This window comes from Lampris incognitus, chromosome 16, assembly GCF_029633865.1.
Source record: "Lampris incognitus isolate fLamInc1 chromosome 16, fLamInc1.hap2, whole genome shotgun sequence".
Taxonomy (NCBI): Eukaryota; Metazoa; Chordata; class Actinopteri; order Lampriformes; family Lampridae; genus Lampris; species Lampris incognitus.
Genome location: NC_079226.1, coordinates 18912277 through 18939538, shown reverse-complemented (window position 1 = coordinate 18939538; position 27262 = coordinate 18912277). Strand labels below are relative to the sequence as shown.

General features: G+C 45.1%; 2 protein-coding genes across 6 annotated transcripts in view; one reads left to right on the top strand and one right to left on the bottom strand.

Annotated features, from left to right (window-relative positions):
- Positions 1–420: 420 nt before the first annotated feature.
- The window catches only part of LOC130126308 (KATNB1-like protein 1), a 55740-nt gene continuing 28898 nt past the window's right edge, over positions 421–27262 (top strand). Inside the window, exon 1 of the mRNA XM_056295767.1 lies at positions 421–539. The gene's annotated coding sequence lies outside the window, so the exon portion shown is untranslated. The remainder of the gene's footprint in view (positions 540–27262) is intronic.
- acp7 (acid phosphatase 7, tartrate resistant (putative)) overlaps positions 10275–27262 on the bottom strand; it is a 30194-nt gene continuing 13206 nt past the window's right edge. For 3 of the 5 annotated variants that reach the window (XM_056295762.1, XM_056295761.1, XM_056295763.1), the window contains exons 8-15: positions 25621–25683; positions 24492–24606; positions 24047–24160; positions 22608–22674; positions 22077–22144; positions 21905–21976; positions 21397–21534; positions 20718–21266 (exon numbers count right to left, since the gene is read on the bottom strand). In XM_056295762.1, coding sequence (XP_056151737.1) covers positions 21201–21266; positions 21397–21534; positions 21905–21976; positions 22077–22144; positions 22608–22674; positions 24047–24160; positions 24492–24606; positions 25621–25683 — 703 coding nt within the window. In that variant the 3' untranslated portion in view covers positions 20718–21200. Of the gene's footprint in view, positions 11053–20717; positions 21267–21396; positions 21535–21904; positions 21977–22076; positions 22145–22607; positions 22675–24046; positions 24161–24491; positions 24607–25620; positions 25684–27262 lie in introns of those variants that run through there. The other 2 variants (XR_008811718.1, XM_056295764.1) reach the window with 2 other exon arrangements.

Genomic DNA, 27262 nt, shown 5'->3' with positions numbered 1-27262 from the left:
CTGAAAATAGATGATGCTGTCAAAGTCAAATAATGTCAAATAATTAGACATGGTCCAAATCATCTACATCTAGCTCTTTTGTGTGTGTGTGTGTGTGTGTGTGTGTGTGTGTGTGTGTGTGTGTGTGTGTGTGTGTGTGTGTGTGTGTGTGTGTGTGTGTGTGTGTGTAAATTGATTGTACAAGGTCTAATGATTGACTAGGGTTATCAATTTTGGCTAGTTTGTTCTTTGTTAGATTAGCAAACAGCAGATTGTTCTTGTTCGCACACGGGGGTGCACAAGCCATACCAGACATTCCTGTGGGGGCAAATCCTACATGGTTCAAGGTCCAAGCTGGTTCTTTAGTATGCAGATTTACTCATATCCAAGCCTGTTATATAATCAAACCCTGCATTTCCTTCTTTAACCCAGGGGCTTTAACGGATGCTGCCCCCGCTGAGAGCAGGACCGAGGGAGAGGACGCAGGCCACCATATAAGGGAAAGGCTTCTAGATCAACCGACAGCTTCCCATGATCTACCAGTAGTCAAAGAGGAAACGGTATGTACCTGAAGAAGTGATGACTGCATTAGTGAGCGTGTCTGAGCAGTCATATCTGTGTGTGTGTGTGTGTGTGTGTGTGTGTGTGTGTGTGTGTGTGTGTGTGTGTGTGTGTGTGTGTGTGTGTGTGTGTGTGTGTGTGTGTGTGTGAGTGTGTGTGTGAGTGTGTGAGTGTGTGTGTGCAGGTGTGTGTGTGTGTGTGGGCGAGTACCGTATAGCTTAAGCAATATTGATGCGAGTTACATGCATATAACCCGTGAGTTATGTGCAAAGCTTAGTAATACTGTTGTGAGTTATGTGCATATAACCCATGAGTTATGTGCATAGCGTGGTAAAACTGTTGTGAGTTATGTGCATTTGGTTGATGTAGAGCAGCAGCATTGTTCCACCGTGGAGCAGAGTCTGTGAGAACTGCTCATGTGTCATTTGTTTATCTTGGGAGCTCCATTCCCGTCCTCAGCTCACATCATGGAATTGTTTCTCGCTGAATATGTTGATAGATTGTTGTCATAATTTAATCTTGTTCACAACTGGAGCTTGAGATGCGCTACTGACTCTTGGTGACACCTCAGTGTATTGTCTAGAGAGAATTAAGTCATGCATGTTTTGGAAATGACCTCTCCAGAACTGGGCAGTGTTCAATCCGCAAGGAGATGTATGTAATCACTGGCTTTCTTAATGGCCTGCCAAAAGTGCAGCGACCTCATGAGAGCACCAAGACAGTTATCTGTTGGAACGATCTTCAAAGACAAACCCCTTGCCGAAGCATTCATTACACGGGTTGGATTTGCCATTGGTTGCACATGTTAGAGCTGTGAAATCAAAAATTTTGCTGGAGACCCATCTCAGGGAAGCCCTCGGATCATGTTGAAACCCTGTCAAGCTTCTAGGGGATTAAACACTTCTCAGTGAGCAACATGTTGAGATAAGTGTGCCCCTTATGAGGCACCAGGGGATCAACATTTTCTGGGTTATGGCCAGGCTCAGGCGATGTCTTTGGATTCAGTTTTGTCCATAGACTGTCCCAAGCGGTGTCCCGTGATCTCATGCACTGAGGTGGCTATGATCAATGGTCTTCTCTTGATAAGTAAAGGACAATTTCATTTTTTTACAACCTGGGTTTTAGTTTTGTAGTTTTTGACACCATGCATATGGATTATCATTTTACTCATCAGCCTCATTATGGAGATTATGGATATTGGGGCCAACTAAATTGTCAATGGACGATCATGTTGCTGAGCTACTTCCTGGTTCAGCTTGCAGGAATGACCGGCCTGTGACAGCAGGTAGTGCTAACCATCGATAAACTACCTGACCAATGCAACTGAAAAGTCACAGATAATGGGAAATCATGAATATACTCTAACTGAGGCACTAGGTCTTTTTTTCTTTGTCGTTGTTGTTGAAAGTACTCCAGTTTCCTCCCACAGTCTGAAGAAATGGAGGTCAGGTGAATCAGCCGGACTAAATTGTCCCTAGGTGTGAATGTGTGTGTGTGTGTGAATGTGTGTGTGTGTGTGTGTGTGTGTGTGTGTGTGTGTGTGTGTGTGTGTGTGTGTGTGTGTGTGTGTGTGTGTGTGTGTGTGTGTGTGTGTGTCAGCCCTGTGAAGGCCTGGCAGCCTGTCCAGAGCGTCTCCCCGCCTGCCGCCCAATGACTGCTGGGATAGGCTCCAGCATCCCCGTGACCCTGAGAGCAGGATAAGCAGTTTGAATAATGGATGGATGGATGTTGTTGAAAGGACAGATTTAAAGCTCGTGTTCAGTTACCCCCTTAAGACGCAAACGTTGCGTCTAACTTTGGTCACTCTTCCAAAATCTCCAAAATGAAGCATGTGAGTAAAATGAAATCATAACCGATATGCACGATGGGAAAAAATGTGAAAATAAAATCCATTTGTGTGAATATATGGAATTGTCCTTTCGCTGTTAATGGGAGTTGATTTTAACAGCAAGTATAATGTGGTACACACACACACACACACACACACACACACACACAAATCTATGCATGTGCACATGCTCGTATATTCAAACACAAGAGAAAGAGGAGGGGGAGAAAGAGAGAAGGGTGCTGGAGAGAGAAAAGGAGAAAGAAGGAGGAGTGAAAGGCAGGGACAGAACATAGATGAGGATGACCAGTCCAAAGGGGACAGAATTTGGGCTACTGTTATTTTGCACCCGAAACAGAGCTCCGATTGCAAAACCGGCCCTTTCTGCCCAGTCCCAACGCTGCCTGCTTTGGCAACGTTGGAGGTTTAGGGTTAGGGTTACTTTCAGTCCTGGTACATTTGTGGCATCTTATTTGTGAAACGTGTGATTTCAGACTCAGAGCAGAATGCGGTGTCCTGTGCCAGAGGGGGAGGACAGTACAAATCGATTTAGCAGGAACAAAAAACTGTTCACTAAAGTGTCGTCTGGGTCGGTCTCCATGTTGGGGCTGGCAGTGTCTGTTCATTGTCTAGGTGATAGCCGCTGCCTTCCCATTTCCTTCTCCCCTTCTCCCCGCTGAGGTAAAAATGAGTCACTGAGTCAGCAGCTGGTCTCCGTCATTCCTCAGTATCTCCCCAGATTGCACAGGAACGCAGCCCACAGCCGGAGAGCCTGGATTGTTACTCTCTGGTGACATCACTTCCTCTTCTTCCTTATATGGACATCTCCACTGCAGCTAAAGAAAAAAATCCATGACAATGACATTGATTTATTGGGAGTTGTTTATATGAATCATTGCTTACTATTGTCTGATGAGCTCATTGCATGCCAAACAAATCCTGGTCCTATTTAGGAGAAAGCAAAATGCTGCATATTCATTTGTCCCAAAGCTTATCAAAACGAGCATTTTTTTTTACCACGCTCTATGTCACTGTGGTTGCTGTTGAAGGTGTACATCATAAATAGGAGAACTGTTTTTCTTGTCAGAGGCCACCATCGGCGTCGCCAGGTCGTTTTGTTGGGGCTAAGCCCAGAACTTTGGGAGCGTAGCTCCGAATATAATTGTAAATGTAAGTCTATGTGAAGCTTGACACACACACAAAAAAACCTAATGTGTGTGAATGTATGATAGTCTTCTTAAGATATCAGCCTGTCAAAATAAATGCAGGTTTCCAAACTGTGTGTGTGTGTGTGTGTGTGTGTGTGTGTGTGTGTGTGTGTGTGTGTGTGTGTGTGTGTGTGAGAGAGAGAGAGAGAGAGAGGGAGAGAGAGAGGCAGAGAGAGAGAGAGCAAAGGAAAATGTAATATTCCAATAAAATAATGTTAACATAAATACATTTAACTTTTTTTCTCTAGTGTGGTATTGCAGCATGTCAATAAATGTTTAATAATAGCAGTTGTGAAGTATTCTGCCTCTACTCAATGCTAACACTTATTACTAACAACTTCTAATAGTTTTAACATCACAATTCATAATTAATCTGGAAATTAAACAGCAGTTTTTGAGGTACACGTTTCAATTTTTCAATGATTAAGACGTGTACTTTGAATGTAAATGAGGTGCCAGAGTGCATAAAAAGCATCAAAGTAGAGCTGGTTTATTTTTTATTTATTTTTGGACCCCCCCCCTTTTTTTTCTCCCCAAATGTGTCCGGCCAATTACCCCACTCTTCCGAGCCGTCCCGGTTGCTGCTCCACCCCCCCCTTTGCCAATCCAGGAAGGGCTGCAGACTACCACATGCCTCCTCTGATACATGTGGAGTCGCCAGCCGCTTCTTTTCACCTGACAGTGAGGAGTTTCACCAGGGGGAAGCAGTGCGTGGGAGGATCACGCTATTCCCCCCAGTTCCCCCTCCCCGCCCGAACAGGCGCCCCGACCGACCAGAGGAGGCGCTAGTGCAGAGACCAGGACACATACCCACATTCAGCTTCCCACGGCCAATTGTGCCTGTAGGGACACCTGACCAAGCCAGAGGTAACCCGGGGACTCAAACCAGCGATCCTCTTGTTGGTAGGCAGCGGAATAGACCGCTACGCTACCCGGATGCCCCCTCAAAAAATATACTTTACGGGGGAGGAATCCCCCCAGCCCCCCCTCCCTACAGAGGTCCAGGCCGAGTGTCCTCAAATCCTAGACACGCCACTGGAGGCCACCTACGTCAGCAGGAAATCGGCCCGAACAGCAGGGCAGGTGTTTAAAATAACAAACACTCCTGAGGGGCAAATGCCTTAATGACCCTTTGAGGACTTCCACATGTCAACTTAACTACTAGTTTGTTTCTCATCCACAGTTACGAGTTACGTTACACATCTATCACACATTTACGTCGCGATACGTTTATAGTGTAACGTGCATGGATTAGTAGACACGCTGGCCGCTGGCTGGCGGGTCTGACCCTCTAGTCGAGCGGTTAGCGGTGTCTCCTGCGGTGCGGGCGATACGGGTTCGCTTCCCGGCCGCGGCAGTTCCTGTGGTTGCGTTGTCCCCCGAATTCGTTACAATATGAAGGGCGTCTGCGCTGAGGTGTTGGACACGGGAGGACGTCGTCCTCGAAGACGGTAATAGTTTTAAGTCAGTACATCCATCCACGTCAGAAACCGTTTCGCCGAACCGAATGGGAAGTGGATCGCTACGAAGCACAGGTCCTATTCGGTGACCTTGTGTTAAACTAAAAGCTGGTTGAACTACACACTCTTTCCAATGTTTATCACAAGGTGAAAAACCCAACCGTAGAAAGAAAACCTTGTTAAATCTAGATTTTGTTCTCTTGAGGACGTCAATTTCCATGGAATTTACGGCATATGTTTGTTACTTCTTGCTTCATTACACACGGCGAATTTGAATCATAATGAGCGTAACACTACACTCGGTTCCCAGTCTTAGAGGGGAGGACGTGGAGGACGTGTGATTGGCCGGCCTTGTTGCTATGATATGCCCGGGGCAAATACTTTCATTTTATTTCTCTGAATAGCCGTAAAGTGAATCGTAAAAAAAAAACCGTGCGATCTTTCCATTTTATTTCCAGGGCTGTTGTTTACGGATGAGTGGACTCCATTATTGAATGTTTAACCTGGGGTTGTTTGGGTTTCCCATTCCGCTGGCTGACAGGACAGTCAGGTCTCTGTCTTGCTCCGTCACATCTCCCTTTCCCTTTTTCCTCTCTCTCTGTGCAAGAAGGGTGGTGTCGTACCATGGCCTGCTTATTTGAGGAGACACCATGGAATCTCCCCGGCCTGCTGCGTCGGCCGGCCGTGGCAAGGGCACGAGACCTGGATCTGTCAGTGCCCATTGACGGCTGAGTGTTCAGACAGGTGGTTTTCGCTTGCTGTTTATCCAAGGGACCTGGCGGAAAATAAAACTGGTATTCTTGGAGACGGCCATCCTTTTTACCTGTTTTACTTTCCACACTGTGGGATCTATCAAATGCCATTTCAGCACTTACTCTTTCTTGGGTAGCGTTCCTCTCGGCCTCACCGCGCACTTATGAGACCGACTCGAAACCATAGGAAGGATCTGGACGTGTCCTGGTTTGTGTCGAGACTCGGTTCAACGTTGTGTCTCTCAACCCCCGAGCTGATCCGCTGCCACATACAAGCTGTTAATTTCCTGCCGCAGCTTGGCCTATTGGTTAAGCCGTGTTACAAATCTATGGAATAAAAATCCAGGGGCCCGGTGTCGCTCGGCTCGTCTTCTCCTCGATCCGTACAGACAGCTTTAATGACTGGGTGCAGCAAAGCTCGACGGGGTAATTCATTCCTCCGCTAACGAGGGGCGCTCTCTCTCGTCACGGCCCAGAGAGAGCCACCGTATGAACCGGTAGCGGGAGAGGAATATCATTCATGTGAAAGAGGTGCCCTCTGCCAAAAGAAGCAGGCCCGACGTGTTCACCCTAACTCAATTTGCGGCGCGAATGTTTACACTACCGACTGTAATTGAAAGTAGAAATCAAATTGTGCAGATGGCCTCAGGCGAAAGGGGACATTATTCAGAGAGAGAGCCCTCATTACACCGCGTCTACACGTCGTCCTTTGATTATCAGGTTTACTGACTCGCCAAAAGCCAGTCTGGTTCCATAAACATGGTGAAGTCGGATAACTCGGCCCAAGCGCGTTATGCTAAAAGCTACTTAATCACTTACCAGGCAAAGCAATGCAACCGAATGACTTCAGCGTGGGTTTAATGAATCCTGGGGTTTGGGATTATTCTAAATAAAAGCCCAAAAACTGCAGTATGCCATGCTCTCAGTATGCGCAGACCCTTCTTAGATCTAATCGTCGCTAGTCCATTAACACATAATGATCACTTATGTGTCATTTTCGACCTCGGAAAACTGAATTCAGATCCCCCATTAACAGCAGTTACTGATAATGAACATGTTATTGTCAGACATGGCTTTGTCTTATAGCTAATGTGGGCTATTATGGATGTTTAGGGGGACTTTTCTGGTTATTATGGAGCAGAGAGACTTGGAGCCCCTCCCTGGCGCACCCATGCTGCTCTGTAGCATTTGGCTCCCAGGACCAAATGAGACTATATCCTGTACGCCAGCCAGACTAACTTTCCCTCTCATTTGAATTCAGTGCCGGCTTTTCATTACAATTTTATGTCCTATTTTCTGCAACACCGATGGAGGAGTAACTAGTGAGGAAATGAGCTCAAAGCTCATGAGAAAAGGTGTGAGGAAGCGTTTGTACAGCATCCTCACGAGAGAGTGTCTTGTAAAGGAGCTCGGCCTCTGAAAGCCAATTTATTTTAACCATTCGGGAGCCGTCTCGTCCCGGAGATCAGCTCCAGCTCACGCCCCGTTTTATATACATGTACACATATGCCGCAGTGCTGAGGCCTGTGAGGTCAGTGAAGATGGATTGGAGACAGACCTGCATAATCTGAATCACTGTCAGTAAGTATTCAATCTGAATCAAGACTAACAAATATATATATAATGAGACCTCGGGGCAAGAGAACAAGCCTAAACATCTGCAGCTCTGTTCTTCTCTCCCCCTATCTTCTGGCGATCGGAAACCCCATGACTGAAAACACCTTCGGCCCATCATCTGGTCCTCCTTAACACCAGGCAGTGGCCCCGCCCCTTTGGACCTCGTCTTATGAGATACTTCAGATGGACTTGGCAATATTTGACTTTTTTCTTCCAATGTGGGACCAATTTGAAGGAATTTTGGTAACTTTTTTTTTCTCGGCTGCCACCTCATGAAAGAGTCAATTCTTCACTTTCCAACAGCAACAATCTGCATATGTCGATTCTCACCAGAACTAAACTAACGGCCCTTTATCAGAGTGATTGAGGGGTCGTCGCTCGGTATTAATTAGGAGAATCTGGAATCGATAAGTAGACGAAGAAAACATCTTTGCGCGACTAATATTTTCAGTAAACAATCACAAATTAGTTACCCCTTTCGGACATCTGTTAGTCATTCTTTTATGTGTATACTTTTAAGCGTATGTCCACACACTGTTGCTATGTGGATATACATTACGCGATGCCGCAGCTGACCAGTGGGAAGAGTGTCCAAGCTGGCAGAGGGTCAGATGGCAGACTCCGTTCCACGGGGAACAGTGGGAGTGAGAGGAGCACATGCGGAGTAGAGGAGGCAGGGAAGAGAGCTTTGAGTCACAAAGCACAAAGGAGTGAATCATGCCTCTTCGGGGCCGTGTGACCGACTGGTGTTTGGATCAGTCACAGCCGTGGAAATGGCTGGAATTCGGAGCCATGACTGGAGAGCCACTCCACATGTGTATACTTGATGAGAGTGTGTGCTGATGAGCCCACACACTTGTGCAGTCAACCAGCACGCACGCAAGCATGCACGCACGCACGCACGCACGCACGTGTATTTACATGCATTTTTTGCACCCCAAAAAGATTATCGTGAGCCCATTGCTGCATAATGGTCATGCACGATTAAGGTTTTTTTAATCAGGAAGTGTTTTCTTCTGAGTTTGTTGGACAAAATATTGTAAGATGGATATCATTAGTTGTACTCTTCGGCACTGCCAGTTATTGGTTGGTGATGTTCATTCCTTGTACTAGACCAAGCTTATTGCAGCTTGTAACCGTTTGCAGCTAGCAAATTCCTGACTGGTTTTTATTTTCAACTATATAATGGACATTATTTATCATATTAACATCCCCCAAAAAGGGTTGTTTGTATATTAGAATCTTTTGTCTTGCAATTCTCGCAGGCCCAGTGCGACTGTTGACTGTAGGCCATTGTATTATTCCCGTTTCCCTTGTTGCTCATTTTTGCCAAGCCTGTCTCTCTTTAAAAGGCAACATAAGATGCTGCCGAGAAAAAGAACGAGAAAAAAAACCCCTCAAAAACTAGCTCAGCTGTTGACAGTTTACATACCAATGACCAGACAGATTATGTAGACGCTCACAGAGCTCAGACAGGAAGTACTAAACCAAACATGAGAGGAATATCTCACCATTATGCTAAACCATAGCTGAGCTCACGCCAGTTTCTGTCTGAAACAAACAAACCCAAGATTAGACGCAGACGGGTTTTCGGGGGACTGTGGGAGACGAGAAGACGTGACGCTGACGTTGTGTGACACCGGAAGGTGGTTCACCTCTACCACCACCTCCGGACAGTTGGAGAAACCTCTCCCAGATATGTCATTAGAGGCGTCAGCGTTGCCGAGTGGTGATCTTTGACATACTTTTTCTTTAAAAATGTAACGCGCATCGATATGCAGGGTCTCAATTTGTATGCAGTGTGCCCGTCTTATGCATTCCGCATAGTACTTCTCTCCCCCCCCCTTCTGCGTCTGAAAGGTTTTGCCGCCACGTTACCCAGATGCTCACAACCTGGAGACAGACGTCCGTGTTATTACGCTTTGATATGAGGCTTTGGAAGGCATTCCTACCGACGCAGGGTCATATCATATCATCGCAGACTCAGACGGCCGAGTCTGGGACGAAGACTCATTGACCTTTGAGATAAAGTGAAACAGATTTCCAGAAACACGGGGCGAATAAAAGTTTCATCACAATAACCTCGGTGACTTTCTTTTGAAGGACATTTGCACTAACCACAGCAGGAAGGACGGCCAGTATCCCTCTCCCGAAGCATCTGATCGGGCTTTCTTACAGGCTCGGAATGTGGAGGACAGGGATCGACATGCGGACCGGGAAGTCTGGAGGCCTAAAAAACATCGCTCTTTTTCCCTTCGGCCCACATGCGCTCCCCCGCCGGTTGCGTTTGTCGCTGCCTTTTTTCTCGTGTGGTGCACCCGGCCTATTCCTCCTATTCTCATACAGCATATGCCGTGTCCACAATAGCTGCATAGTGCATTGTCCACATTTGTTGTATTTGCTCCCTGCAGGGTACGCACGCCTGCAGTGAGATTAAATAATTTGCACCGGTTATTATGTTTAAATTCCAAAGTCATGATGCTTTTTTATTTTTATTTCATTTTTTTTACAGGCTCATTACCATCTTTAGAGGCGATAGGTCGGTCGTATAAACTTGCCATTACGGGAAAACCGGCAGATCGTTTCGAAGCCAAATTCACGCTTCTCCGCATCTCTCAATACATTTCGCCGAACGGCGATGAAAATCCGTCTCATGTCACGTTTCAAAGCGCTTTTACGCGACGGCTGACACGACACCGTGGCTCGAGTACAGCCCAGAGACACGGAGATGGAGAAGCCGGGTGGTGTAACACAAGTGGCCTCGGCACAAAATATGTTTTCTTTAAGTTCCCCGAGTCCACACACAAACACACACACACAATAGCACGATGAAGAGATTTACAGCCAATTATGAGCACCACCCAAGAAAACAAACCTTATTTATTGACGTAGAATAAGCGAGCTACGTGGTTTATTAACTTAATTTAATTTTCTGCCTTCAGAAAAGTGGGGGCAAATCCAAAAGAATGTCCACATAAATTCACCAACACAAATAACTGAACCAATCGTTGTTTGACAAACACAGTGTTGCTTGTGTGCAGACGCTTGAGTCCTGGACCGGGACTGTAATTATTATATGTGGGCAAATTTCAATTAAGCTCAGATCTTGCAAGTTTCTGGGTGCATGGTTCCTAAACAGCAAGTATAAGAAAATTAAGGATTTAGCAGAAAAACACGTTTGCTTGTTTTCCTCTGAGCAAAGTACATTCGTGGATATATTATGTAATATATGCATAAATCACATGGATAAATATATATATAAGCTAGTATATGTGTGGAAATGTGAACATATGTGAACATAATGTTACATAAGTATGTTTGGTTTCTGAATGTAAAATGATGAGGTGGAGCCATGAAGCCAGACCTAGACAGAGTGCAGAGGAGGTGGATTTGATATTGTTATGATTTTTTTTTTTTATCCAGACTGCCTACTTTGCATTCGCCTGGTCCAAGTTAGAGGGATCACAACATCCCATCAGACTGTGTGTCTCTGTCTGATGCCACGATGATGGGTCTTGAGGATGTGAGGACATGTCAGGGGTTCAGATTCAGCGCTCGCCTCTCCTCTATGAAAACCTGCAGATAGTCTCGGCCCGAGATGATACTTATCTAGCAAGTCTTGGGTGCAAACCCCTGAACATCAGGTCCTGTGTGACGAGAGATGACAGAAAATCTAGTTATTTCATGCATGTCAGTGGGATAGCAAATATTTTCCAGATTATGCATGCCGACATGTATGTGTTCTGCAGCACTTCGGATTAGCACCAAACAATATTGAACAAAATCAATATTACGATACTTTTTTTTGTATGCATTACACTTTTTATGTATTGCAATGTCAAAGAATAAACAGGAGTAAAATAATTAAATCAGATTTATGCAGCTTTTAACTTTAAAAGCTCCATGTGCAAAGAATTTATCACTCCAGCAACGATTATGGTGATTTCAGAACGGGAAATAAGGCGGTTTTCCAAGAAGTCATTAAATCAGAATTATTAAATGAAAATATTGAATCATAAATCATACATTTGCCAGATACGCGCGAACATTTTTTTCTAAGAGCAGTCATAAAACAGCAGACCTTACTAGACTTCATTTTCTTTCAAGTAATTAGACTGTTGGGCCCAATTCGTCTTACATTGCATCTTTTGCAGTATGACTATTGCACGTGTGTATATTGCAGTGTTGATGCTGAAACGATATATAGTCCGGCCCGACTTCGGATTAAAAGTGTCTGGGAATCGCCATTATGTATCCGCACTGAAATCCCACATTTTTTTTTTTATCTGCCCACATATGCACAAACTCCCAACTCCCCTGGTCAGCACGTGACAAGCACGTGTGCGCAGCTCATGAGTGAGGGAATATCAATCAAACCAGAAAACCTCTTCCAAGGCCTAGGTATGATACCCAGGATGTAATCCAAACTCACCACTACCTTATAAAAACATAAGCCTACTTTTAGTGCGTCCCTGTGCTGTGTTCTGTCCGCACACCCACGTTTAATTGAGATGACATTAAAGCAGACGGCAGAACAGGCTCGAGGTGGCAAGAAAAACATTTCGGCCCGCCGGGCGCTGCCGAGCCCACACTCGGGTCGGTTTGGGTTTGCTGGTAGAACAAACAGCAAAACTGGGTTTTCAGACAGGATCCCCAGGACCTCCTTCCCCTGGAGCTTACACAAGGAGAGGGCAACCACAATATCCTCAAGAGTCTCTATCTCTCTGCCTCTCTCCCTCTCTGTGTATGTCTCTCTCTGTGTATGTCTCTCTGTCTCTCTCTCTCCCTCTCTCTCTGTCCCCCTCTGTCTCTCTCTCTGATCCTCTCTCCCCGTCTCTCTCTTTGTCCCTCTCTCTCTCTCTCTCTCTCTCTTTATGTCTGTCTCTCTCTCTCCCCCTCTCTCTCGTGACCACAGCACCTCAGCCTCACTAGACGCTGCATCTCGTATGACTGCTGTCAGCGTGGTCATTAAGTCTTTCAGTCTGGGTCTGTTTAAATAAGCTCCTACGGCAGCCAGTGGCCACACACAACCAGTTCCCTGCCACAGGATGATTTGCTTCAATCTGCCCAGATCTGCGTCCAGCTCCATTTAATGGTTAGTCAAACATGCTTATTGTTCGGTAGAAAAACACCCCGAGCCGCGGGTTTGTTAGCTTTCTCGGCCGCTCGTAAGAAACAAGTCCAGAAGCTACAAACGCGTTTCACTTCTCACCAAAGACGGGGTGAAATATACGGCGCTGTCAGTGTGTGGTACGTTTGTTTTTTTGCGGATTCTTCGAGAATAACAAATGGTTACATGATAGCTATTTGTTCAATCATTTCTGGATATTGAACTTGTTGCTACGAGCATTACCTACCGCCACAATAAACACCGGTCTATTGTCCACTTTCCACAGTCTATCGCTATGATAGCTATCCCGCCATTCTGTGACTTACTATGACCATTACACCCAGAGTGCCACCATTCACAGACAGCGCTGGAAAAAATGCAGCAAAACCCAAAGACATCCTAACCATATTCACCCAGATGGCCTGACCTGATAAAGTGGCTGCACGGGTCTAGACAGGGGACATACCTGTCTGTCTGAGTCCAGCTCTACTGAGCCGCACAGCCAAGGACGTCGAAACGCAACTGACGACAAAACCGCCTGCCGCTGTTGGACAGATTTCTTTGAAATCTCCTACGCTGCGATTTGAGGCACCTGTGTTTTTGCAGTGAGCCACTCGGGTCATTCCCTGTCAGACAAGCTGGAGGAGCTAGAGAAGGGTTTCAGGGTACACCGGAGAGCCGCATCACCCATATCCGTCTGGGTCTCCGGGCTCTCCGTAAACACGCCGTAAACCACCTAACCATCAGGGGGACGAGTCTAGTGGCATGATCACACTCTCAAAACCAACACCAGATACCCTCTCCCCAAAATAATTACCTCTACTTCCAGATGTCCCTCATTGTCTGTTTTAGCTCTTACTGTTAAGCATGCTCTCTCTCTCGCTCGCTCTCTCTCTCTCTCTCTCTCTCTCTCTCTCTCTCTCTCTCTCTCTCTCTCTCTCTCTCTCTCTCTCTCTCTCTCTCTCTCTCTCTCTCTCTCTCTCTCTCTCTCTCTCTCTCTCTCTCTCTCTCTCTCTCTCTCTCTCTCTCTCTCTCTCTCTCTCACACACACACACACACACTTTCCACTTTCCCACCACCTCTTTCTTATATGACCGGTGATCAGTCAGAAACAGCGGCGGTGCAGGATTACTCCAGCGTGCTCACCAAACCCATCTGATTGCTCAGCTCTTCTTTCCCATTCAGCTAAGGTTGCCTCGGCTGACACATGAACTTGTCGGCAGAGGCGAGATGACAGTCTAATCTGCCAGACTTATATGCCTCAGCAGATGGGAGAGCAGCCAGAAGTAACTGGACTGCCTCTCAAGAGCGCTGAAAGATCTGTCAGTGGCCGCTGCCCCGTCAGTAGCACGTACAGCTGATACCGCTGGAGGTGGTATTAGAAAAACCCCACATCGATTCCCCGTGAGAGACGGGGTGTTGAAATATCGCCTCGCGTCTGGCCTTGGGTTACGCCCTTGTCATAACACTCTCACGGGGCTAAATGGTTTTGTTAGGGCACCGCTGGGCTTGGTTAGCAGTACTGTTGGTGAAGCACGAGTCAAACGGAGCCAGGAGGTGGTGTTTAAAACGCTCAAAGGCCATGTGGTCTCAACTATGCTATTTGTTTCCTAACGTGAGGCATATGAAGTATGGTCTCGACACGTGCTTGGAACTTCACGGATGCTCAGACACGCTCCGTAATATTTCTTAGGGGGCCATTACTGGTTTAGAGCACAACATCCATTATAACTGTTTATCACCTCATTCCTATCTAAGTGGTTCTAAAATCAGAGACTTTTAAGACCTCTTGTATTACTGGTGGTGTGGCACTCCCGACATGTAAGCCATCAACTGACCTTTCCAGGGCCGGAGCTCAGATCTCGGAGGCTGACAAGAGTGATGGCTTTGTTCAGTAAACCACAAAGGTCAGCCATTCACCTCAGCATCGCGCTGGATTTTACAGTAATGCAGATCTGATAGTGGACATGGATCAACAGGCGCATTATGCTGTAAGCAACATTTCCCCCAATGAAAGATAGCCCTGGTGTTTTTAGCCAAGGTATGAGAACATACCCGTTACCAAAGTTAGTGGTGACTGAATGCCTGCCTGGCATGAGGCATATTTTGGACAGAGAATAGGCAAAACAAGCCTTTTATTGTTCTCAGTGGCCTGCTGCATTTTGTGGAAGCCTTGGTTAGCAATACCGACCTGCAAGAAGAGCCAGCTCTGGTATGTGGCCACTGCAGGTATGACAGAGCCCCGTGAATGTGTAGCCGAGTTTGTGCCCAATCATAAATTAATTTTTATTTTTTTATTTATTCCGCCCCCCCCCCTTTTTTCTCCCTAATTGTATCCGGCCAATTACCCCACTCTTCCAAGCCGTCCCAGTTGCTGCTCCACCCCCTCTGCCAATCAGGGGAGGGCTACAGACTACCACATGCCTCCTCCGATACATATGGAGTCGCCAGCCGCTTCTTTTCACCTGACAGTGAGGAGTTTTACCAGGAGGACGTAGCACATGGGAGGATCACGTTATTCCCCCCAGTTCCACCTCCCCCCTGAACAGGCGCCCCGACCGACCAGAGGAGGCGCTAGTGCAACGACCAGGACACATACCCACATCCGGCTTCCCACCCACAGACACGGCCAATTGTGTCTGTAGGGATGCCCGAACAAGCCAGAGGTAACACGGGGATTCGAAAAGGTGATCCCCGTTTTGGTAGGCAACAGAATAGACCGTTACGCTACCCATACGCCCCATCATAAATTAATTTAGATGGAAGGGTACAAATGCAATGAAAAAGGTAGCTTTTTGATAACAAAGTATTTAGCCCTCAACAAAACATTGCCACAATAAGTGCTACAATGAGAGAATGGTTCTTCTTTGGCAAGGGGTGACCATACAAGTGAATAGTTACCGATTCAGTCACTTGTGCAACTGCAGAACAAGGCTGCATAACCTTGCCCATAGTCTTGCATAGCTAGACTTATCTCCACACTCCGTTTTAGCATCGTACCAGTGCTGGAGAAAGGTCTGGTTGAACCCTTTATCATTCTGGTATAAGGGGAAAAAGACGCTCTGGTTCGTTTGTTTTTCTTTCAACCAATCATAATCGTCTTGGGCGGTACTAAGCCCAGGATGCAGCTATGAAAACAGCAACATGCAGATAGCGGAAGGGGAGAATTCTGACTGAAATATATGGCCAATGGCAGGCTTATACCAACAGCTGACTTCCTGTGAGTCAGACTACTTTGCCCATGATGGCATAGCTAACCTTTATTCAAAGTCAGTCACTCATGACATGTCCAACGCCACTAAATGAACTATTTTTGGAGTTAACAAACCCAAACATGGACCTCTTGCACCCAGAGACAAGCTCAGTGCTGCCTGCCAGCAGCAGCCAATTTAGTGGCATACCATTGTTGCTGTTCATCTCAAGAGGGCCCTCATGTGTTGAGGCCCAAAATCAATGAATTGAATTTGCAGGCGTCTCATGTTGGATTGCTATAGGTTCGCGAAGAAAACATATGCTTAGAGACCAACCTGGCCTATTAATCTTGGCATCATTTTCCTCAGTGGGCAATGTCGATGAAGTATAAAAAGTGGACAGGGAAAGGAAAAGAGACAATCCATTGGAGGGGCAACCATTTTGCTGTTACATCATGTACAGCAGATGACAATGGGCCCTGTGCTAACACTTATTAGCTAGAATCAGAGTTTCCAGTAATTAACCTTAATGTCTTCTTGATTAATTGCTTCAACGCTGATCAGAGGATTGATTGCTTGAGCACTGCAGCAGATGCTGACAAGGTCAGTTTATTTAGTTGGAGTTGCCCAGTCCCGTGCCTGTGGTCACAACTACATGGAAACATCTGAACATAATTAAATGAAGAACTTTATAATTTGGGGGATGCCGTAATGTGTGTGAGCATGTGTGTATGTGAGATGGGGGGAGGGGTTAAAGGTCAAAGTTAATACATGGCAACTCTAATAATGATATTACCACCCCAATATAATATAAAGAGAGTATCTTCTAGCTAGTCCAAGTGGAAGCTAAATGTTAACTAGGGGGGGCTGATATTAGTGTATTCCTCACACAGGGGGACTTTATCACTGAATGCTGTCAGCGACAGCAGGTATTACCTACGGTAACGGTTTACACACGTTCAAAGCCATCGGTCAGAGTTGCACATCATTTGGAGGTGGATTGTGTCTCGGTGTTGTGTTGATGTGATTTACACCGCTGTGTGTCGGGCGAGACAAGACACGTGCTGTTTGACTCCCTGATGCGCTTTCAACCACGATGGTTTTTCGACTGGGCTTTCAACTCTGTCTGTTGTTCTGACACATGGAGCCTGCCTCCCACATCTCAAGAAATAATATACTTCTTTCATTAACACCCCCCGCCTAAGTCTAATCCATTTGGGTTTACATTTTTCCCGCGGCGCAAAATGTGCTTTTTATTTTCTCCACACATTTTTTTGCGTGAACGCAAAACACAGCACCGATTCCAAGTGTTGCTCTGATTTACAATTGCGATTTAACGTGTTTAAACAAAGTGTGCGTGCTGCGTTCCTCCTGTTTCTGCCACGTTCTTACATCCTGTAAGTCGCTGTGATTAAGGGGCAGAACTATGGCAAGAATGTGTGGAGATGTGCTGGGGGCAGGTTTATCTTGGTGGTCGTCTGAGGATGTGAAACAGTGGCGCTTTGGTTTTAGAAGCCCACTGAGCTTCTGGATAGATGAAATCTCCCCGAGAAGCAACATCTGAGAGCTTGACTTCATTATAGCCGACCCGAGCATCTACAGTTCATCCGTGATCAAGCACGCCGTCTTGATCCCCCACGGAGAGAAATACCATGCAGAAGCCCTCACCTTTCTCCTCAGAGCAGAGAATGGCTTTTAGATGCACAAAAAGCTTCTGAATCCTCTTGAAAACAGACACGGTGTCTTAATAAAGAGAATCACAAGTGTATTTTTGGAGAACCCTCAAGGCGGTTTTCAAAAAATAACAAAAAGCAAAATCTGCTTTCCAGGAAAATAATTATCTTGAGCAATCTGCTCACTGTTTGGGTTTGCTATGCCGAAGGCCTGAGAAGAACAATTGCTCAACTGTAGATGTGTCATCATAAATTAGTATGCCGTGATACAGGAGACATATGGTCCTCTTCTACAACACCTTTGTGGAAAATATTTTCAGTTACCGCTTTACTGCTCGACACTTTTCATCATCAATGAGTAATAATAGCAAACTGCATATGTCGAGTAAGATTCCTAGACAACAGCAGAACTACATGACACTGACCTGTGAGTCTCGGGTGGGGTAGAAAGGGCAAGTGATGATTAAAGCTGTATCACATCCTCTATTTGGTGTATATGAGCTGTTGCCGGCCCTCGGAACCAATAGGGTTTGCAGATCATTCATGTCTACCAGCATCTCCCTGCTGAACAAAATGTGAAACAAGACCACTGAAGTCCAAAGAAGGTTGAATCAGTTCATCTGGATACGTTTATTGACATATATGTTTCATCACTCAACTAAGTGACATCTTCAGTCTAAACTGACTCCCCTTATAAACAATACAGTACAATGCAGTTGCATAGTGACCAAAAGCAACGACCAGTTTCATATGCAAATATGGGCGTGACCATAACTAGAGTTTGCACATGAAACTGGTCGTTGGTTTCGGTTATTGTGCATCTGTCGCCGTCTTACAATGCTGTGATTGCAAACATTCCCAAGTCCCCTGTGAATAGTACATGTGGCCATTGACTGCAGGTATCCCCTCCCTTATAAACAATAGTTACATAACGACCGAAACCAACAATCGGTTTCTTAATGGGTGTGACCATTAACTAGAGTTTCAATGGCCATGGTTGTCATGCAACTGTATTGTACTGTATTGTTTATAAGGGTGAGGATACCTGCAGTCAGTTTAGACTGAAGAGGTCGCTTAGTTGAGTGATGAAACGTATCTGTCAATAAAGGTATCCAGATGAACTGATTCAACCTTCTCTGATTTTCTTACCTGGATTACTGAGCATGCATCAAGACAAAGACCACTGAAGCTTTGTGTGTGGATGCTGCATCCTTATAACACTACTACATGTAAAGATTTTTGTTGTTTGCTGCTGTTGTTGTTGGTGGTATTGTAGTTGTAGTTTCACCACCTATGAAGATCTTAAGTGGGAAGACAATATGGTCACACAAAAATGTTTTGTTACACAAGTCATGTTCTGCACGTCATCACCTGATGTAAAGTAAATCATTATAAATCAGAGCCTGGCCTGCCAATTGAGTCTAATGTGAAGCTGAACAGACGAGGACCAGCAAGGCAAATTCCAGTTGGTTCATTTAAGACAAGTCAAACAGCAGGGTAAGCCTCTCCACTTCCTTGGCCAACAGAAGCGGTACCCGAGAAGGCACCGGATTTCCATGACCTCTCGATCCACAGGTCACAGCCCACTAAACAGTCTACAGAGAGCAGCCAGAGAAAGCAGGAGTTTACAGGGTTGCTAACAAAACACAGCAACTCTGACAGCATGAAGGCAGAGATTTTCAAAGGGATTTCTATCAGGATGAGTCAACAAATCTGACCCCTGAGACAGCAAAGCCCTTTTGTTTTTTTAAGAAACTATTGCGCTAGCACGGAACAGACAGACAATGGTATTGACAGACAATGGTAACAAAACAACAAACCATCAACAATTCCTGTTTAACAAAGGCCCTAAACAGCACTGCCACAAACCTACTGCGTCTCCACCATAGACAGTAATAAGCACATCATATTTCAGCAGCAGGCCTGAGATGCGAAGTGACATGTTATTTTCTCCCTGTTCTTTTTTTTCCTGGATTGCCATCAACTTTTTTCTTCATCTTTTTGCAAATCACATGAGGTAAACGACAAAGAAACGTGTGTGCCATGTGACATGCTCATGATTAAGGACAAGAGCTTTGCTCTAAAAGCCAGATTGCTTCTCTCTTCTTTTTTTTTTCAGTTGAGCTGTAAGCATCTCATGCATCATACTGTACTTTGCACATAGATGACTGAATGGAAAAACAGCCAAGCCTTATAAGATTGTAAATGTGGCCAGTAATCATTGTAAACAAAAGCAATGATTCGTTTTAAATCTAAATTCAGTCTGGCACGACATAACCCACCTCCTCAGCCTTCTGCTAGTCTCTGAACTTTGTACTCAGGGTCACTTGTTCTATGTGCATCTCACTTGATGGGGTTACGTCAATATTCTAAGTGAAGTGTTAGACGGTACAAGGTTAGGAACACACTACCAATCCCTGACTATATTCTTGACAAGTACCTCTGGCTTCTTGTTGCTAACACACGTTGACACATTTTCAGTAGCAGTAACTTACTGCAGTATAGTTTTCTCTTCATTGTCCAGTCAATGGGGAGAACGTTACAGCTACTGTATTATCTTGATAGTTTGAGTGATCTGGGATTGCACTAACAATGCACATTTTGCATTAAATTTGAGGCCATGCATGTAAAATGTATTGTATACACCATGGTTCTGTGAGGTGTTTCGTGAATATTCCCCACCGAATGGTGAATATTAAATCAAAAATGCATTGTTATGGAGCCACCGACTTTGTATATACAGCCCTAAGACAACATGGAGCAATGATGAAAGTTTGGCATTAAACTGAGACAAGTGAGATCACAGGCACATGTACACACACATATCAGCGACGGCCGATAGCCAATATCCACCAGAGACAGCATGCTGTTATTAGTAATTAATACTACCATCGCGGTGTGTCATGGCGTGAGCAGCATCCCTCTGGGAACAGTGCCTTCTCCCAGTCTGCATCTGCCCAAACCACAAGCATGCCTGAGTTACATAACAGCCTTTTGTGTAGGCCTAGGCCTCTGTCTGTCTCCTTGCGTCAGGTCAACTGACGCTGCAGCGTCCTGACAAGATTTGCCAAGGACGAATCTGTCATTTTGACAAGAGAGATATGAGGGAGACCTGAGCTGGCTAAGCACATTTCCAGGTTTACCCGGTAGAAAATGTGAACTGAACTGTGATAGAATGGGGCCTGGTGTTTGTGAGACCCAGATGGTCCATTCCTCAGAGATGTGATGAGGGGACCCCTGGTAAGTTTACATTTTTAAGGCTTCTCCTTCAGTCTGACTGCGATGCCCTGCTGTGATGATGAGGATTCTTGAGGATCAAGCAGACTGTAGGATCTGTAGGAAAATCCAGTTTTATTGAATTTCATAGCAATCTTTTAAGCTCTTTTTACAGTTCATTGTGAAGGAAATCAAATTCCAAGCCCATAGCACAGTTTGATAATGGTTAAGCATGGTTTACATTCACATTCTTTTCCTAATAGAAAAGAATATTTTTGTTCATGAAAAAACAAGTATATATTCAGAAGACTTAAAATTTATTTAAAAAGCTCTGGGAAACTGATCAGCAAATGACGACTTTTCCATTAGTGGAACAAATCTGAGTGGAAAGTGTCTTGAAATTCAAATTTTCATTGTAGTCTTTCCAGTGTGCTGGCTACCCCAAACAAAAGGATCTGAAACACTATTCTATCATTGGCTCCTTATCATGGGACAGCAAAAAAAAAGTGCATAGTGACTGCCTTTTAAAGTGCAATTCCTGAGTAGGCATCTTGATTTTATCAGCTTTACTGTTTCACTTTTAAATTTAACTATCATAGCTGTCTTCAAAACCAGGCGGAGAAACCATGTTTTTCCTTCACCAGCCAGATGCTGTCAATCACCCTGCCATACTGAAAAACAAAGAAAAGTCTCCTTTGTTGGCTGAACAACGACATTGACCTTTTGCTTGCATTTATTATATTTCACTGGAGTAACATGAGTATATGAGCTTGGGCTGCATCGTCACATCTCAATGCTCACCTGGTCATCGGAGACCTGCTCCAGGTACAGATGGGTGGTGTTGACCACTTGCATGCGGGTGTAACCATAATCTGTACTGCGGAAAGCACTCCAGTCTTTGGGGTTAGGATTGAAGCGGTCAGTCTTTTCTCTGCAGCCCTGGATGGGAATAAAGTTAGTGGTGAGCCACGTGCCTCTCTTGGGCTCCTTCCATATGGGCCCTGTGTGACATTTACAACTATGGCACTGGTTTGGTGTGTAACTGACCGCACATTGATATACCAATGACTAATCTATCTGTGGTCAGATGATGAAGCATGCCCTGTATTACTGACTGCCGCATCAGAAAACAATTAACCCACAGAACAGCTGGTAACTTACTCACTGGACAGACTATCTACCAAGCAGCAGGGCTCATGTACAGTACAATACGTTGCATTGTTTTGGATGATCTTAAGGGGAATTCATGTATCAATTTACATGGAAACCTACTGTGCATGAACATACTGACGTGAGTGAGTGTACTTACAGCGGAGCCTGTTATAATATGCACTGGGGCTTTGGGGTTCATATATGGCTGGTCGGTGCTCCCATTGCACACCTAGACAGAGAAAAGGATCGGGAATCTCCTTGACTGTTTCAAAACCCAGAGTTGAAAATATAATATAACACCGTACTCACCTGAGAACATCAGAACTGACCTTATTGCGATAGACCGGCCATAGTCTCTCATACGTGTGCTCATGGGCCCACAGCTCCAAATCCACCCCTGGGGAAACAGAATTTAATTAGAGATTGTAGCTGCCAAGTGATCTGATAAACAAAAGCAAGGTCTGATATTGCACATCAAATACAGACCTAGAAAGGAACACAAATTATTCCGTAACCTTTTCACGCCACAGTATTCCTCCCATTTTCCACCATTTAATTTACAGATTTCCCCGCTATCGATGACTGCTAAGGATGAGCGCCCCCCCAAAAATTTCACCACTGAATAAACTGACCAGAGTAACAAACAAAGGTCTGGAGAAATCTGATACAGGAAAAACATTTGGGTAAGGGCTGTTGGGATGATCGCCAGACAAAAAGGCCTGCTTTTGTAATACAGTGTGTGTTTGGATTGCGCCGCTATCCTCGAGTGCTGGGACATTATTCTGTCTGAGCGTGTAAATTTGTGAGCCTAAACATCCATTAAGAGCATATAGCCAGTGAGAGGGGTCATCAAACCGTACCATAATGGTAGAATAGATCCTCCAGACCAGGGGCGGATGGTTTGGTGTCATTCCGTCCCAGCCGGACCTGACATAGACCAGAGAGAAAGACGGACGGCACGAGCTAGCATTAACATCTGAAACACTATCTGGTAGAAACCCCTCCGCTCCCATGCCAGCCTCGCTCGACAATGATGCCAAGCGTTGAGAGCAATAGGGCCAAATGGAAACTATTTTCGGTCCAAATTGCTGTGATTACAACAGCATACCCAGACCAGTGTGCTTTAGGGTTACAATGAAGACTGGCCAACTTGCCCCAGGCATAACATGTCTGCTAACGAGGGCAATTAAAGTGTCAGGCAACACAGCAGAAAACAAATCCTGCTAATGACTTTATGTAACAAAGAAAATCCTTGACAATGTAGACACGCTGCTCTTCACATATCAAGAAGCACACTGCCAATGAAACTGTGAATGCGTTTGATCGTGTCCACATTGTGCACATGATGGAGGTACAAATGATATCATGCACTGAATAAACAGTCACACTAAAAGAAAAATAACAGCTGTTCTTTTCAGGGAAATCAGTCCACTGACCATGCAGTTTTCTCATTTCTTGCACTCTTGACTTTGGTGCAAATCTTACTGGAGTCGTCGTCAAATTTGGAGTCTCTCTCAATTTCCTGGTATGTTTGCATGTCCCTCTACTGTCCAATCTGAGTTTCAGACAGTACCGGTTATGTCTGGAAGATCAGAACATGCCAGTAAATAATAAATACTGTCTGCAGATCACTGTTTTGGGAGACTTTTTTGTCCCAGTTTTTCTGGCAAATAAGAAATCTATATTTTTGGCTACCCTGATCATCAAACAATTTCATTTTTAATTCACCCTCTTGAAGGTAAACAGTCACGATTGTCAACGCTGCTGTAACAGCCATAATACTGAGCAGTTATCTGTGTGTCTCTAAAACACCGTCAAAAATATGTTTGCCGATGACTTCACTCGCAGACAATCTGTGAAGTTAAAAAATACCTCCTGCTGATAGGCTGTATTGTATGAGAATATGTGAATATTCACATTTCTATATTTGAATGTGCAATGTAAATATTTGCATTTTCTTATACAATGCAGCCTCTCGGCATATCAGGAAGTATGTAAGTTTTCACATTCACGGATTGTCCACCAGTGACTTCACTGCCGGACAGTTCTGGCAGAGTTTCAGGAACACACAGAAGACTGAGTGTTAATCCATCCATCCATTATCCAAACCGCTTATCCTGCTCTCAGGTCGCGGGGATGCTGGAGCCTATCCCAGTAGTCATTGGGCGGCAGGCGGGGAGACACCCTGGACAGGCCGCCAGGCCATCACAGAGCCAGTGTTAATCCTACAGCATAAAAATGCAGTTACAATTGAAAATCATGACTGTCTCCTAATAGCTCTCCTCTGGGTTGGACATACAAAGGAATCAAACTTGGTGCAGTCATCCTGGTCATCATCGGAGCAGTACATGGGCCTATGTCCCATGGTGATGATCCATGGACGCGCTGCTCGGTTCTCTGGCATGTTGGCCTCCTAGGACGTGAGGACAATGGAGAATGTCAGACAAGGAGTACGCGCAAGGCTGACTGAAAGAAGTGCTCTTAGAATTATTTTGGGGTAAAAGCAACAACACTTGTGAATTTATGATGGGAAAAGAGAGGATGACGTTCTCGAAAAGCGAAGGCACGTGGATATTTCTAAACATGGAGAGTAGGAGGAGAGAGGATGGAAAAACAGGGAAAGAAAAAGAGAACGATGTGTGTGTGCATGCATGTGTGTATATTTGTTTTCCCCACGTGAGAGTGCATGCATGAGAAAGAGCACTTAGCGAACATCAACAGATTTCGTTGGTATGGTCACTAACCTCCAGGTCTTTCTTCAGCCATTCATACTGCTTGAAAAGGAGCTCCTGGCCAAAAATAAGATAGAAGTAGACCTCGGTGGAGAGGGAGATGATGTGGGCTGGTCCTAAGTTCCAGCTGTGGACACACATAATTAAAATGACACACAGCCTTGACCCATTAGAGGAGGCAAACGCCAAATTGAACAATAAGAAAGCACAAGCCTCCCTTGTCCTGCTGGAGAGCAAAAGAAATGTGCCCCTAAAACACTGCTGTGTGAAATCCATGCAACATTTATCGGCACGTTAATCTGCTTTTGATACAGTGCAGGATTAAAGATACACTCTTCTGCATGAGCTCATATGCATCTGTCAGTCATTTCAGTCAGATAATTAATGTGGAGGTGTACTTCTGAATTCAGGGAGCCTGCTGGACATGTGACACTGAAAGATTTGTGGTCAGCCTTAAGTGCATGTACATGTGTTATTAACTGTTTGGTTTTTCTGCAGTAGTCAAGGGATTTCAAACTCCCTCTCCAGTATCCAAGCGTCCTAAGCCTCCTCCTGTTCCTACCGTCTGTACACGTGATGGAGGAGCCCTCAGCCAACAGGCCTGTCTGGGTTCGGGCCCAGGGACTGGAGAGTGGGCAGCTGGCTTCTGATCTACTGGGGTATTATCTTACTGGCTGAGAGAAAGGGGGCCTGTAGTGGGCTATGAGTCAACCTTTGGATGTATAGCTCCTTTGTGTAATCCCTGTGTCGCTGAGATAGAACAAGGTACAAACTAAACTAACAGAGGGGATCTCTACTCTCCTCTGCTGCCAGCTCTTCTGGGCAGCCTCTTTCAGCACGTTAATGGCTACTTAAATACAGCAAGCGGAAGATATGGTAAACTTTCACATAATACTTTAACAGGGCCCCCCTGTTGACAAAAAAAAAAAAGGAAGAAAGAAAAAAAGCTCTCTCTTTCCAGGCACTGTCCTTGACTCCAACAACCACTGCTAAAGTGGAGTCTTCTTGTATTGACCAAAACTATTCCTTCTTTCATCTTCTCCTGCACAGCCCTCTCGTGACGTCTGCGTCCGAGCAACTGCTGCATAGCTGAAATATCATTTAATTCAACAGGGCCAATGTGATGTTTCCTTTAGCTTACCTGTACCATAGACTCTCGGTCTGGCCCGGCATGCTGAAGCGGTTTCTGTAGTTAGAGAAGTTACTGTAAACAAACAAGATAAAGAGAAAGCTGATCAGATCTACGTTCCCTGGCTGATCAGATCTATATGTTATCTGGCTGATCAGATCTATGTTCCCTGGCTGATCAGATCTATGTTCCCTGGCTGATCAGATCTATGTTCCCTGGCTGATCAGATCTATATGTTCCCTGGTTGATCAGATCTATATGTTCCCTGGTTGACCAGATATATGTTCCCTGACTGATCACATCTATATGTTCCCTGGCTGATCAGATCTATATGTTCCCTGACACCACAGGCCTCTGCGCTCCAGGATTTTGTGGTGCTTATGCCAGAGCTCATTGTCAAATATACAATGCAACACAATCAGAATCAGATGATGAGAATCCCCAAGATTGTTATAAATGTGATAGACCTGCCATCCCTACAACCACTGTCTAGTTTTGGTGTCTTTTGTTTTCTCCCTCTTCAGTTTTTATCTGAAGTTGTTGTGTGTCCAGGGAGACTCAGGGCAATAGGTCACTGGGGAGAGAAGGCTTTCATACCATCATGATGACAATCTACTTTATAAGTGCTGAGTAATTTCACTTGAATACTGACTTGTTTCCTTCAGCGATGTGGATAACAACAAGTCAAAGCAAGCGAGACGACACATTTTGATAGTAAGGTAAGCGGATGCACAGCACGTTTGCTGACATGTGCCATTTCTGAATGCCACTAGTGTTTTCTGTACAGCTGTTTTTGCTGCAACATACGCAACTCAGCCAATCTGGCTTCTGTGTTTGGATGCTGAAATATATGTATGTATGTGTGTGTGTGTGCGCGTGTGTGTGTGTGTGTGTGTGTGTGTAGGGGTTGGGCATTAGGTGTCTACTTTGTTACAATCAGTACCACTGAGCAACTCCAGCTATTTGCTAATCATCATACACCAATATATTACACATTATGCTTTTACATTTGCATCAAATGTATCCAGTCAAACAAAATCATATACCAGCAATCTAACAGGATGGTTGCAGCAATCCATCCAATCACTACTACTACCACCACTACTACTACTAGTACTACTTTTGGCTGCTCCCATTGGGGGTCGCCACAGCAGATTATCCGTTTCCATTTCTTCCTGTCCTCTGCATCTTCCTCTGTCACACCAGCCACCTGCATGTCCTCCCTCACCACATCCATAAACCTCCTCTTTGGCCTTCCTCTTTTCCTCTTCCCTGGCAGCGCCATCTTCAGCATCCTTCTCCCAATATACCCAGCATCTCTCCTCCACACATGTCCAAACCATCTCAATCTCGCAACTCTTGCTTTGTCTCCAAACCGTCCAATCTAAGCTGTCCCTCTAATGTATTGACCTCTAATACCTCTAATATGTCAATCAACCACTTCTACTACAAATGTATCAACTCCCACACACTGTACAAGACTCACAAGCTCGAGACACAAGAGCTCTGAACCCCAAATCTCAGACCTGTCTGAGGGAGAACCACTTTCCACATCCCCTTAATTATGTGGCCATTTTCAAATAATGTAATGGAATTAACAAAACGTCCAATGACAACCAAGGAAAAGTCTCTAAGAAATTGCTTCCTGATGCCA